We start from the raw sequence: 13,398 nt of genomic DNA, 5'->3' as shown, positions 1-13,398 counted from the left end.
TTTAAGCTCAAGCCAGGGCCTTCATTCCTGGCCTGAGCAAAGCATGGGGTGTGCTTGGTTTCTTCTCCTGTGCTGGCTTAATGTAGGTGGTTGACTGTGGGTATGAGCCGTAGCCTGCTTCATCTCTAGTCCTGGGTGACATCAGGCTGACACTGCAGGTAATGTATCTCTAGTTCTATACCTGGCCTTCACTGATCTCTGGATGGGCTGTGGGGCCTGATTTGCTACCCTGCTTTTCCTGGGCCTGTTGCTATCAGAACCTGGGCCCTGCTCAGCCATTGTGGGACTATCTTTGGTTCTTGACTCCTTCTCCTCATGAAGCAGCCCTGCTCATCCCTGACCCACAAATGTCTTCCTTGCATAAGGAAGAATGCAGTTTCTTCCAAACTGAATCCTGCATGACTTCTCACAGCCAAATCTGATGTTTCCCTTCCCTCTGGACGTGTAGGCAGATATAATGAGCTTTCTATCAACTACCAAACAGGATAGCCCCCTGTGCCCTGGGTGGTCATGGAGTTATTGGGGTAGGATGGGGCAGTTCTCCTGAGCTCTGGGCCCCCATCTAGGGTGCAGCAATGCAATGAGAACAGTTGTTTATGTGCCATGCTTCAGAGCATGGTAATTCCTCTTCTAGAACAAAAAGTACAGAACAGAGGAATAGACAACTTAAAAGGCCAATAGTGACTCTGACTTGCTAAATTGCATTAGTGGACACTCCTCCTACACCTCCAAAGGTCTATTGCTTACACAGTCCATTCATGATATGCAGACTGTACTTCCTCCCCTATCCTAAAATAAATGGCTTCTTGTTAGCAATTGAACTACTGTTAAACATCTTTCTTTTCCCTGGATGCAAAACACATTGTTAAAAACAAGTTGAAGTTTAAATGTTTGTAGAAGGAATTTCCTTCATATGTTTCAGACAACAATTTAAAAGCCCAGTTAAAAATATCCCGATATCTATTTATTAATGATACTTCACTCATCACCTTTGACATTTAGTTTAAAAGAACTGCTTTTTAATGAAAGGGTAGTACATTCATTTACTGGAATAGATCAGCATTTCACATTTTTCTTTCTCTCTCCAAATATTTACATAAATGAAGGCTAACCCTTATTGAACTCAATCACTGTCTTACTGTATAACATCAAAATATCAAGAGGAAAAAGCTTTACTTTGAAGCCTCTAGCAGGACTTCTTATCAGCTAATACTGTATGAACATATTTAACTGAGTTTCTTCTAGTAACTTAGCTGTGATTCCTTTAGTAACTTTTAAACTTGTAACCCCTAGCAGGAAGTAGAACAATATATGCATGTAGTATCAGTGCCTTAATTAAAATTTAAAATAAATGAGAGAATCTGATGTTATGGAATAACTGGAACCTATTTATAGCAAAATATATTCTGAATTTCAGTTGCAGTCAGCTACAGGGAGGTAGACCATGTTCCACATACTGAATTGCATTATCTGACTCTGTTGCTGATTCCACATATATTCAGCTCTTCCCTTGCACCGTCAGCTGTAAGACGGTATCTTGTTAATAACATATATCCTCTTGCCAGAGCATGCTAGCTAACTATTAACTGCCTGCCATCAGAGAGGAATTCCCCCCTTAGGACTGATTGTTCCATGGTCATCTTACAGTTTCATGACTAAAAATGTGAGTGATAAAGACAAAATACTGCATTACATCAGTGCAAAACATACAATTGTTGAACAAATTCATCCCTATTTAGATACTACATAATCAGAGAGCAACTTATAACTAAAAGGTTCAGGTCTGTGAAAGGCTTATTCAATAATCAAAGCTAATCTTAAAAGTGGAGTTAATTCTCCACTTTTGAAATACAGGATGGGGAAAAAAAGATAAACAACTGCTAGGGTTAATTCACTGAAACTTTGCTTCCCATTTCTTTCCTATTTTTTTAACCAGTACAGAAGCACCCTTATCTATTAAGATTACTTAATTATCTTTGTATGATAAAATTTATTGTAAGCTGCTGATAATTTTGGCTATCCTTCAAGAAATAAAATCCTTCCTTTTCATTACATTGATGAACAGTGATATTTCTGAGAGTGCCTAAGAGTAAGGAATGGCCAGCCCAAGTAGACAGACACCAAAAGTGATTTAAATGACTTGTGTTCTCTGTGCAGCAACAATAAAAACAGAATGCTGAAGGGATGCAAGAAAAGGTGCGGGTGACTCTGTTGTACAGTGGCCAGGCCACTGTTTATAACCAAGTCAGAAACTTTCCCAGCTAAAGGCAATGGCTTGTTCTGGGGCACAGCATGGTCTGAGTGGGCCATTTAGAAAAGATATTCTATATATAGGTAGCTGGATTTGGATAATTTTCCTCCCACTTCTCTCCCTTAATGCTGTTTAGATAGTCTCATTACACTACAGAAGACATTTGTTTTGCTCTAACTGCTTTTTATTAAATTTTCATTTGCACATCAGGCACAATAAAATATGAACACCTGGCTTTAACTAGTAATGCCACGTCATTGCTACATGCAACATCTTTTTTGATTGTGTGGATTCTTTCTTTGCTTTTTCCAATAATGTGTTGAAAGTATTGATTAGTGGACAAAGCATCACTTTGCCACTTGCCTTTTTATTATTGTAGGGGAAAGGAAAAACATTTTAATGCAACAAATTAATTGGTGAATGGAGATATTAAATTTTGATTCATTTTATTTTATTTTATTTTTTGTGAGCTCTTCTCTGTCTGTAAAACAGCATCCACACAGTGAGTGAAAAATGTTTTTTGTGGAAGTCTTAACAGAAGGTTGGTCTCTAAGGTCTTCTAAATAGCAAATGTGCTATGGCACTAAATATCTAGGACCAGACTTGCTGGAAACTGAAAGCTGAAAAAGGATTTTAGGTCTTCAGGACTCGTCAAGAGATGAGACATAATATGATGACATATGACATAACATAACATTTGTTGGACATCTTCATGCTGCTTCTGCTGCTTCACCTGCTAAAGGGCAAATCCCATTACTGGCCTCAAGATGACTGAAGAAAGCATTTTTTTTATTTTTTATTTTTTGCATGTGTTTCCTAGACACTACTGTAGTGGACATTTACTGAAAAGTGTCAAATAGGATGTTGGCATGGTCTGAGTTGTGGAGATCACCTGCCTCCTGTGGGCCAGGCCATTTTGGAAGAATTCTTAGCAAGCACTGTCAATTTTGCTAAACATGAATTTGTAAAACAGAAATCTCATCATTTAGAGTGGTGACGACATTCAGAGAGTCTGAAGGACTCTTCATGAGGACTGAGATAACGTTGGTCTTAAATGTCCTTAGTAGTGCCTGGTAGAATGAATTGCAGGCAAAAGCCCCTGAAAACAGTGGTGTCCAGTCTTATGGCTTTGATCTCTTCAGAAACCTGACAGACCCATGAGTGTTTGGCTACCAGGTGATTCTGCAAGGGAAAGAATATGAGAAAGACATAATTACATTTTAAAGAGAAAGATAGACAGTTCCAGTTTCCATGAGGATTGAGGATGAATACACCTTTTATAATGTTTTTTTCTTTTTCTTTTTCTTTTTTTTTTTTTTTTCTATTTCCTCTTAAATGGAAAGGAATGTTACTGTTGATAACTTCAGGGCCAGTAACTCTCACCTTTCTCCCAGAAAGGAATGTGTTTGTTGCCCAATGCTTCTCTCCTGGAGTAGGAGGCACAGCTTTTGTGTATGCACTCTTGATCAGGCAGTGCAAATATGAAGAAGAGAAGGAGGGAGAACATATACTGTGGGGCAGACATGAACTCATTAACCATGAGTGATGCTGCCAGCTGTCCTTCTGGCTGAAGTTTGTCTCAATTCCATTGCCAAATCAACTGATTCCCAGAGGATATGTTGTCAATACAGAACAGAGAATTATTACTCTTGCTGTGTAGGTGTGATGTTGTAACAGAACAGCCTGCATTCATCCTTTATTTTATTCCTCTACTGGGTAAGTGAGGACATTTTTGTTCAAGGCTACATTTTTGTCAGTAGCAAGAGATCAGCATTTTCAGGTGCAGTGCAACCATGATTTGATTCACCTTCTACAGGTACCAATTTCTTCCCTTTTTGCACAAATGGTGCATGAGTCTGCTAGGCTTAAAGTAAAGGGTCTCAGTTTCACTCCTAAAGCTTTATGGGATGAGCCCAAATCAAAATGATGTGGTTTGTTAGAGAGTGTGGGAGATCTGGGAACTGAACTTTAGTGTCCCCAAATCCCTGAAATGCTGTAAATGATTCTCCTTCTTCAGTACTTGGTGTAATACTCTGAAATGCTCAATTGCCCTCATAAGCGTAAAATATAACAGAAATACTTAAAAGTCAAGTATCTGTTTTGGAATGCCTTTTGGATTCCTTGGCTGGAAAAGAAAAAGATGCTGAGAGTGTCGTAAAAATGTATGTGTGCATGAAAAGTGCACAACACTTTTCAACAACATGGTGCTATTACCCCACCTTTTGAGCCAACCGCCCCCCTGCACCCAGCCAGAGTATTAATGAGAATTTCAAGTCTCTGTCTTGATGGACAAGCTGGGATTCACAACATTTTAATACAGCCTGCATTTAGGAAGTTTCGCAAAGAAAGAATTGTTAATGAGTAATCCTTGTCCATTAGGGCACTGAGCCAATGAGCCCAAGCTTTGATTCATTGTGTTATCACTACAGGCTTCTGCTAAACCTAAAAACAAAACAAAACATAAATGTTCCTGTGTGAGAATCACTAGGATACTGAACTGAGTGCAGAACTGTTTTACATCCTGCCATCCACAATCTTGCAGAAAAGGACAGTAAGTAATAATTCCTTAAATCAATATATTTTGCTGTGAAGTTGTGTAGTATGAAAAATTTTCTCCTCTGAATTAGTTAGAGTATGTTAATGGATTCTTGGCCAGAAAAGAGGGAATTTTAAAACTAATAATTTATGGAAGAATAATAAATGGAGAAGTGATTTAATCTGTAAAACTGGTGCAAAAGCAGAAACTCCGCTTGGGAAACATGTTAAGGTTATGGAAAAAAATGACAGTGTCGGAATTTGTCATTAGAAAGCTGAGATCAGTGTCTGTGTGTCAGTAAAAAAGAAAGCTTAACTTTGACATAAGTTTTTCCTTCAGTAACGCAATCTAGTTAATTATGTGCCTCAGCTTTATGATTGTACTGGTTTGCTCTTTTTTTTTCATTTTTAGAAAAGAAAAAAAAATAAAAGTGGTTAATGGGAAAATGGAATGATCTGGGAGGGGATAGTTACACTTGTTTTATGTAATTTCTTTAACTGTCTTGTGTACAGATTCCAGGTGCATCTTCCGAAGTCCGGGACTTTAGTACTTATTTCACAAAACTAGTACAAGCGAAAGGGGGTTTCACATTTCAAGTGGCTACTGTTTAAATCTCTTGCTGTTTTTTTAAGAAAATGATAGTTTATTTTGAATGCTCCCGCTAGCCATTTATCTTCAGAATAGTCCAAGAGTGGCACAGATTTGACTTAAATTTATATTTACTTCTATTGCTCATGTTACAGATAGTTTAGACTTGTACTAGATGGAGGTCCCGCTAGGCTAGAAGGGAGTTCAAATACAGGTTAAGATAGAAAGTTTGCAGTCTTATGAGGTGAGCCAGGAAAAAGGTGCTAGAGAAGGAAAGGTGCAGAGAAACGGTATTTAGTGCATCCCAGGGACAGTCAAAAGCTACCCCACTCTTTGAAGTTACATGCCTAGGTTCAGAAATGGCATCAACTCTTTTGGCAGAGTTTTCAGTTCTACTTGTGCCTGATATGAAGATTCACATTTTCCCTCAACACAAGCTGCGTGAATATCCCACACTTCATCTGTGTTTTTTATTGCTTTGTTCCTTTGATTTTAAAGATCATATTTAAACAAAACAAACAAACACACAGTAAATTTCAACCAACCACAGTAACAGTCCTGCCCTTGGTTCTCAAGCTTGCTGGTATTTTTGCTTGTATACTGCATCAGTTGCTGCGTAGCTGCCAATGGTGCCATGCATGCCAAAGCGCTCTGGCAGCAAAAGGCTAGAAACGAGGAGTGCAAATCTTCGTAACGCTTTCATGTCTTTGATACAGTTTACAACAAACAAGAAGGCAAATAAAAAAGCCTTTCATATATGTGAGGCACCACATTAAATATTCTACAAAAAGGCTATGAGGCCAGATCAAAAGCTTGTGAACTAGATGGGAATATTCCCATTAATATTAACAGTGTGTGGATCAGGCCATAGATTAATGTTGTTACAGAAATTTCTCTTTGAGAATTGGCAGCCAGATGTGTAAAGAATAGGACAAAATTACAGGGCAGAAGGAAGGAAATGTATCTCACTATTTGTAATCTTTTTTTGCCAGTGCTTTGATACATCTGTCTTTACTGAGAACTTGAAATATTCAATCATTTTTTTCTGAAGGTAAAATTCAATTTGATTTTTATGGAGCCTTTCTGATGATTACACATATTTATTTTACCTGAAAGGATGGGTCTATAATGCTTTTGTCTTTCAGTGAGCCCAGTTGATTTTGACTTTAATTACTTCATTAAGAGGCTTGGTTTTGCTTACACAGAAGCCAGGAGAAGCTTTGGTATTGACTGTAGAAGGGTCAGAGGCAGTCCACTGATAAGATTTCACAATAAAACTGAAACCTACACTCACATGCAAGTGCATTTGTGTATACATATATATAGGAATACACCCAGGAACATATAACCCATAAGAAAGCTGAATAAACATGCATGTACATATATACTGTATTATGTGACTTATTTCACCATATGTATCTCAATTTTGATGTTAAACATCAGATATATAGACATGCATTGACTGACTGTTTTGAAATATGCTAAAGAGTGTGTGTAATAAAATTGTGTAATTCGAAGCTCTTAACATGTAATTGGTGAAAATAATCTCAAGTAAATGGGCATAGATTTTACTTTATATATTCTGATCTTTTTCTTTAGTGCATAATTTAACCCTATGAAATAATCTCAAAAGGTGGAGTAAATAGTTTTTTGAATAAACTTAGCTAAAGTAATTCTTTAAAATACTGCTTTGTTACTTACATCATGACTCTTAATTTCTCTTGAGAGGTATTTATTTTGAAGAGCACTATTGATTTCCTGTGCACCTATTAACTTTATTTCAGCTTTTCTCCTGATATGATGAGTATTTTTTTTAGTTATGCATCAGGATGGAACACAGACTCACAGAATGGTTTGGGTTGGAAGGGAACTTAAGGATCACCTGTTTCCACTCCCCCTGCCATGGGCAGGGACACCTCCCACCAGACCAGGCTGCCCAAAGCCTCATCCAGCCTGGCCTTGAGCACCTCCAGGGATGGGGCATCCACAGCTTCTCTGGGCAACCTGTGCCAGGGCCTCACCACTTTCTGAGTGAAGAATTTCCTCCTAGTATCTAATCTAAACCTACCCTCTTTCAGTTCAAAGCTATTACTCTTGTCTTGTCACTCCGCTCCCTGACACGAATTCCCTCCCCAGCTTTCCTGTAGGCCCCCTTTAGGTACTGGAAGACCACTGTAAGGTCTCCCTGGGGCCTTCTCTTCTCCAGGCTGAACAACCCCAACTCCCGCAGCCTGTCTTTAGAGGAGAGGTGCTCCAGCCCCCAGTCATCCCTGTGGCCCTCCTCTTGACTTGTTCTAATACATACGTGTCCTCCTTGTGCTGGGAGTCCCAGAGCTGAATGCATTAAATATCAGTCAGGTATGCTAAGTTAATTGAGTTTAATCTAGATAGAAGTAGATAAAAATACACTTCATGTAAGGAAACTAACAGGAGGTATAAATAACTATGAAAGTTTAGTCATACCAAAGGTGAGAATATCAAGAACCACTTCACAATTTTGTGAGTTTTGTGGATAAAGAAGCCTGAATTAAGAGAGTAGTTGCTGATCGCACTTCATATAAATGAACTGATTCTGGAAACTGAGATGACATAGTTTTGTCATCAAACCAAAAAGCCTTCTATCTTTGGAAAAAATATTTCTGCAGAGAGGTTCTGTGCATAGGTACTGTGCTGCAGATGGCACTGTATGTCACCTGGCTGTGTCACCAGCAAGTTGGGTACTGGGTACCTCTGTATGTCTGCTGGGTGGGACTACCCTGCCAGCCAGAGCAGTGCTCCTGGAGTTGTGCCATGGGAGCTCCAGCAAACTGGGATCCCAGCTGTTTAACTGCAGCAACGGCCTAGGAGGATTAGGCTGAGAAGTGGCTAATAACAGGACGTAAGTCATGGAAGCAGCTCTTTGAAACCAGAGGAGTCTACCTCTGGGTCTATGATGGCTTGCAACACTGACTTCTGGTGGCCTGTACTATTTTCTAGAACTGAATGTGTGAAAGAAGAGATGTTTAAATGCTCTGTATTTTGTATGTGGTGTAGGTCTGAGAGCTGGAAATCAGTTGCTGCTGTTTTTAAATTACTAATGAAATTAATTGTATAAATCTAACAGGATAGATGCTTCACAGTAGGTTGGATTCATGAGCATATCAAAGCAAAATATCAATCAATATTTAATGAAGAGTTTGGTGTTCAGGAAAACTTACAATAGCAAAGCTACCTGTAACGGAAGGTATATTTCTAGCATTTTAATGGTGATCCTCTCCTATGCATTGCAGAAATCCTCAGAAAATAGGATTAATTTCTTTCATGAAATCCAGTAAATGGCCTACATCAGCTGAATATATTAAGGGAAATGAAGTATATCTATCTATCTTTTTATCTATTAAAAAAAAATAAAAAATAAAATAAAAAAAGGAACTCTAAAATCGTCATGAATATTTGACTGGAACTGAGTTCATCCAGTTCAAAATTAATGTGGTAGGAGAGGTGGAGTTATAAAATTCATAATATCCTAGCATACTAAGAAATTGTACTAAATACATCCCCAAATTTATTACCATGAACAAGGCACTATTAATGACGTGTGTGTATGTATAAAGAATAACAGATTCTAAGAAGTCTACCTTGAGGTTAAAGAGTGATGTTAATTACTGGTGTTAAAACAAAACAAAACAAAAAATGTGATAGCGTGAAAGGAACAAAAATGTTTATATACAGCTCAGAGGCTGTAAAAATACAAACAAAATATTAGGGCTGAAAATGCAGCTTGCTTTCTTTTCCCTATTTGCAGCACAGACTAGAGAGATGTAGGTTATATCCCTGATAATCTAAGAAACTGCTCATTAAATATCTAACTGTATACCAAAATACTTTGCAATTGATGTCTTTTTGGGACTCTGTTTAAAATTTCTTGATATAATGCCCAAAATTCCCTAAGAAGATAAGTTCTAGGTTTTGTATGAACATATAGAAAATCACAATCCCAACATCACCGTTTCAGACATAGCAATGTTAGCTCCTCTTATAAAATCTGATAAAGAAACACGAGAAGTAACAGTAGTGATGGAACTTCATCTTCAAGTTTGGCTGCAGGGAGAGAGAATCCTGCAAGGAACTGACAGAGTTGCACTCCTCTGGGCTGTAAGAAATCTATTAATGGGCTTGCACTTGACGACAGGGTGGGGATGGCCTCTCTCATATCTTCAGCATGAAAATCCAGAGAAAACTTCAGAAGCCCTCTGAAGATGTCTGATTTTGATTTTTCTCTTTATAATTTCCCATTATAAAAGTCCTGACTGTGCTGCTGTCTTGTCCATCGTAGGACCCTTAGAAAGGAGCTGTAAGAGAACCCCCCATTCCCTTTTCTTGAGGTGTTTTGGTAGTGGATACCTTCCCCAGCAAATATGATGGAGATGGTGACATGGCTGGAAGTAGATGTGGGCCTGCTGGGATGGCTGGGCCAGTTGTTAAATCCCATCCCAAGATATGTGGAGTTTTTTGCTGATGCAAAACTGTTTCTGTGCTAGATTTGAGACTGTGTGTTTACATGTTATTTGCTGCAGGACCCGTATCTGGTCTGTGACACAAGCAGCTTTTGACATTTCTGAGTAAACTGTTTAAATTATCTATGGGCAGATATTTAAGATGCATCTGTCTAATTAGAGGGCCTTTGTTTATGTTAAGAAAGAACTTAATGAATCCTTGTGGACAAATCTGAATATAATTACACAGTGTGCTTGCTGGTCTTGCAAACTACTTCCCAGTCTGCTCAGCTCTGGGGCCTCCTGCTGCATTCACATTTTTGTCAGATGACTTCACTTTTGCTAGAGAAACACACTGAGCCCTCACTGGGAAGCAGACCAGGCTCTATCTCTCAAACGACTACTGTGAGTGGAAACATAGTCCTAGGGACAATCCCATGGGAATGAAAACAAAGAAAGAATTGCTTTTTTAAAAAAAAAAAAAAAAGTTTTTTATCAACTTTATTCAGAATCTTCTTGGTGCCTGTGTGAGCCCCTGTGACACCTCCTTCCTGGAGCTCTGTTCTTCTGCTGCCCCAAATGTAACCTTGAGCTGTCCCAGCTCACCCACATGAGCACAGCCTCTTTTCCTCCACCCAAACTGGCCAGACCTGGGTATGGGAGCCTCTTGGTATGCCTTTGTCCTGAACACAGTGCTGCCCTAGCTATAGCCCCCACTTCAGTAGGAGGCCATGGCAGGGTCCAACCCCTAGTGGTTGGAGCGGGAAGGAGACGACCCCGTTGTGTTTTCTGGGTTCGGTGCCAATGTCAACCTTGGGAGATAGCAGCTGCTCTTACCCGTTAGGAAAGTATGCCAGTGACCAGGCACAAACATCTCCCAACTTCCTGATGTGAGAGAGTTGTATGGCTGCTTGAGACCATAAAGGGAGGAGGTGGGTAAGCCTGGTTATTAGAGCAAGGCTTTGCTTTCTGGTTTCTGCCACCGTTTCTCTTCTTCAGCCAGCAATTACCCAAGGCACGATAAAGAGCCAGTCACTGGAAATTAAACTCAAGTTTCCTGACTTGGAGTCTTCTGATCTAACCATAAGCTCGCTCTTTTTCAGTAAGTGAAACCAAAGAAATGATGAAAGAGTGATGAAAAAATAATGCAAACAATTAGTATTTCCTGGGAAAGGGGCTGGGCAGCGTGTCCTCAGCAGGTCAGCCCAGTGTTTCAGTCTGTGAATATTTGAGTAAGGTTAAGCATAAACTGCCATTGGTTTTAATTGAACAGCAGAAGGATGGCAAATAAGATACATCACAGCAAGGAAAAAACAAACAAACTATATGCAGCATTTTATTTGAAGACTTAATTAAATATTGTAACTTCAAGCCAAGTTTTGTTACAGTAAATATTGAAACAATCTCCTCAATCCTGCCTTACAAAAGGTACACAGAAATGAAATATGTTGTTTTAAATATCCTTTTTGTTTTCTATCTTCCAGGATCTCCTTTTGATTTTTTTCTTAATTATATTCCTCCTGAACTGAAGAATAAATGGGATCTGAAATGAATTTAATAGGACATCCCCAGCTAGCTACTGCAGATGGATTTTCTCTTGTTGAAGGTCCTCATTTATTTGGTAAGTTACCAAATTAAGGATAGTTTGCTCTTTTAGCTTTACTTGAAAACCTAGAAGAAAATGCATTGAAATCATGTCAAAGTCAATGATGTGTAGTTGAGACATGCCAACCTTCTTGAATCATCAGTTCCTATGGAAAGAAAGATAAATAACAAATCTGTGTATATAATATAATCTTTCACACTATTGCTCTCATCAATGCTGATAGTAGGTTATTATTATAACACTCTAATACCTAACGGACAGAAAAAAAGACACTTAATGTACAGGCTGGATGTTATCTTCACATGCGTCATTTAAACCAAGCTAAGCAAATGTATTTTCAGTTAATTACTAATAAAAATATACTGCAATATATTTGCATTGCTATACTATGCATATTTATGAAAGTCATTTCACCTAAATTAAAACTGTGGGATTACTATTAAAAACTTACACTATTAATATCAATACAATAAAATGTGTAATGTGGGCTGCAAAATCTCTCCTTTTCCCAGTTCCACTAATTTTTTAAAGGCTAAACATGGGCTTGTTAATGAATGAAGAATTCTTGGTCAATATTTTGTGACCAAGGGGAAGCTGTCTTCTACTCAGAGAAAAAAAAAAATAACACATTTTTTTAGCCTTTCTTTTGGCAGCATAGGAAGACCTTTGTTAAGTGACATGATATATTGAGAGCCTCACACATAATACAGACCCCCCACAGAAAGTGCTGTAGGCCCATCAGAAATTTCCACGCCAAATAAGACCAGAATTCTGTCTTTTTGAATGATGGAAAAATCTGCAAACATTTAAATTTCATCTATCTGAAACAAGAATAGCATCTTGGGTTCTGAGAGACTCTGAAATGTAGAGCCACTCCTGCTGCAGAGCACCTAGAAGTTTGGAGTGTTTCTCTGAAGAGGACCACCTCCATGCAACTAACCTAAATTACTATTATTAAAGATAACCAAAAACATTGCGTTACTGTATGTTATTGTATTTTTTTCTCTAAATGTGTTTTTTGTTTTGTTTTGTTTTGTTTTGTTTGTTTTTGTCTGTGTGAGAAATACTTTTTAGCAGAGGAAATGTTTTGCCAATAGTTAAAACAAAAACAAAAACAAAAAAAACCTACATATAAATAGCTGAAACATTGCTATCTGTTAACTCCAATGTCAGGTCATAACACCCAAAGAAGAGGATGATATCCAAATTTAAGGTGCCAAATTTTATATTCAATCATCCCTTTAAAAGTCCTGATGAATTGAGCTAATTCAGATCTTTAGGTTTTTCCTCTGCTAGTGAATTATTTTGAAAGAGAATCAGGCAGCTTCAAAACACAAGGGAATAAGTTAATGTAAAAGACTTTTCCTCCACATTGATGTCTCATTCAGAAACTTTCAGGTCTTCAGAAGAGGGATTGCCTCCCCCATTATAGATATTCAGAGCTTACCACAATGGAGATTAAATTCAAACTGACATTTCTGTAACAGAAAGAAATAACGTATTAAGGGGTTGAATTAGGGGTTCTGTTAGGAAGGAGACTTAGCCTTCTTGCTGTTTCACTTAAGCTGACTTCCAACTGGTTTTTATGGTCACTTGGTCCTGTTTTGTGGGTTGTCACTCAGCTAAGTCTCAAAACTGAATTCTTTATAAATTTGGTGTCTTTTGCTTTTAGAGATGGAAAAAAAAAAAAAAAAAAAAGAAAGAAATAACATGTAACTGATTCCATAGAACAAATTACTCATTGTGAAGTGATTCATGATTCCATCAAGATTCTTGTAGGAACTGGCGTTGCCTATCAATTTTATATTTGTAAACTACTTGCATTTTTTTGACATTGACATTCAGTTTTGTCAGGTAGAGACTTGTACACCCAAGGAAACAGGAAATAATTTTTCTCTTAAATGACCCTTAGATTATACATTTCTCACAGAAATTCTCACAC

The 13,398-nt window shown here is 38.1% G+C and overlaps 1 protein-coding gene across 2 annotated transcripts in view; it reads left to right on the top strand.

Annotated features, from left to right (window-relative positions):
* Window positions 1-4,665: 4,665 nt before the first annotated feature.
* NR1H4 (nuclear receptor subfamily 1 group H member 4) overlaps window positions 4,666-13,398 on the top strand; it is a 39,929-nt gene continuing 31,196 nt past the window's right edge. The window contains exons 1-2 of one of the 2 annotated variants that reach the window (XM_048061114.2): window positions 4,666-4,802; window positions 11,335-11,471. In XM_048061114.2, the coding sequence (XP_047917071.1) occupies window positions 11,387-11,471 (85 nt within the window). In that variant the 5' untranslated portion in view covers window positions 4,666-4,802; window positions 11,335-11,386. The remainder of the gene's footprint in view (window positions 4,803-11,334; window positions 11,472-13,398) is intronic. The other variant, XM_048061117.2, reaches the window with a different exon arrangement.

This window comes from Anser cygnoides, chromosome 1 (assembly GCF_040182565.1).
Source record: "Anser cygnoides isolate HZ-2024a breed goose chromosome 1, Taihu_goose_T2T_genome, whole genome shotgun sequence".
NCBI classification, from domain to species: domain Eukaryota; kingdom Metazoa; phylum Chordata; class Aves; order Anseriformes; family Anatidae; genus Anser; species Anser cygnoides.
Note: the sequence above shows the minus strand (reverse complement) of the source record. Positions and strands in the feature narration are given on the sequence as shown.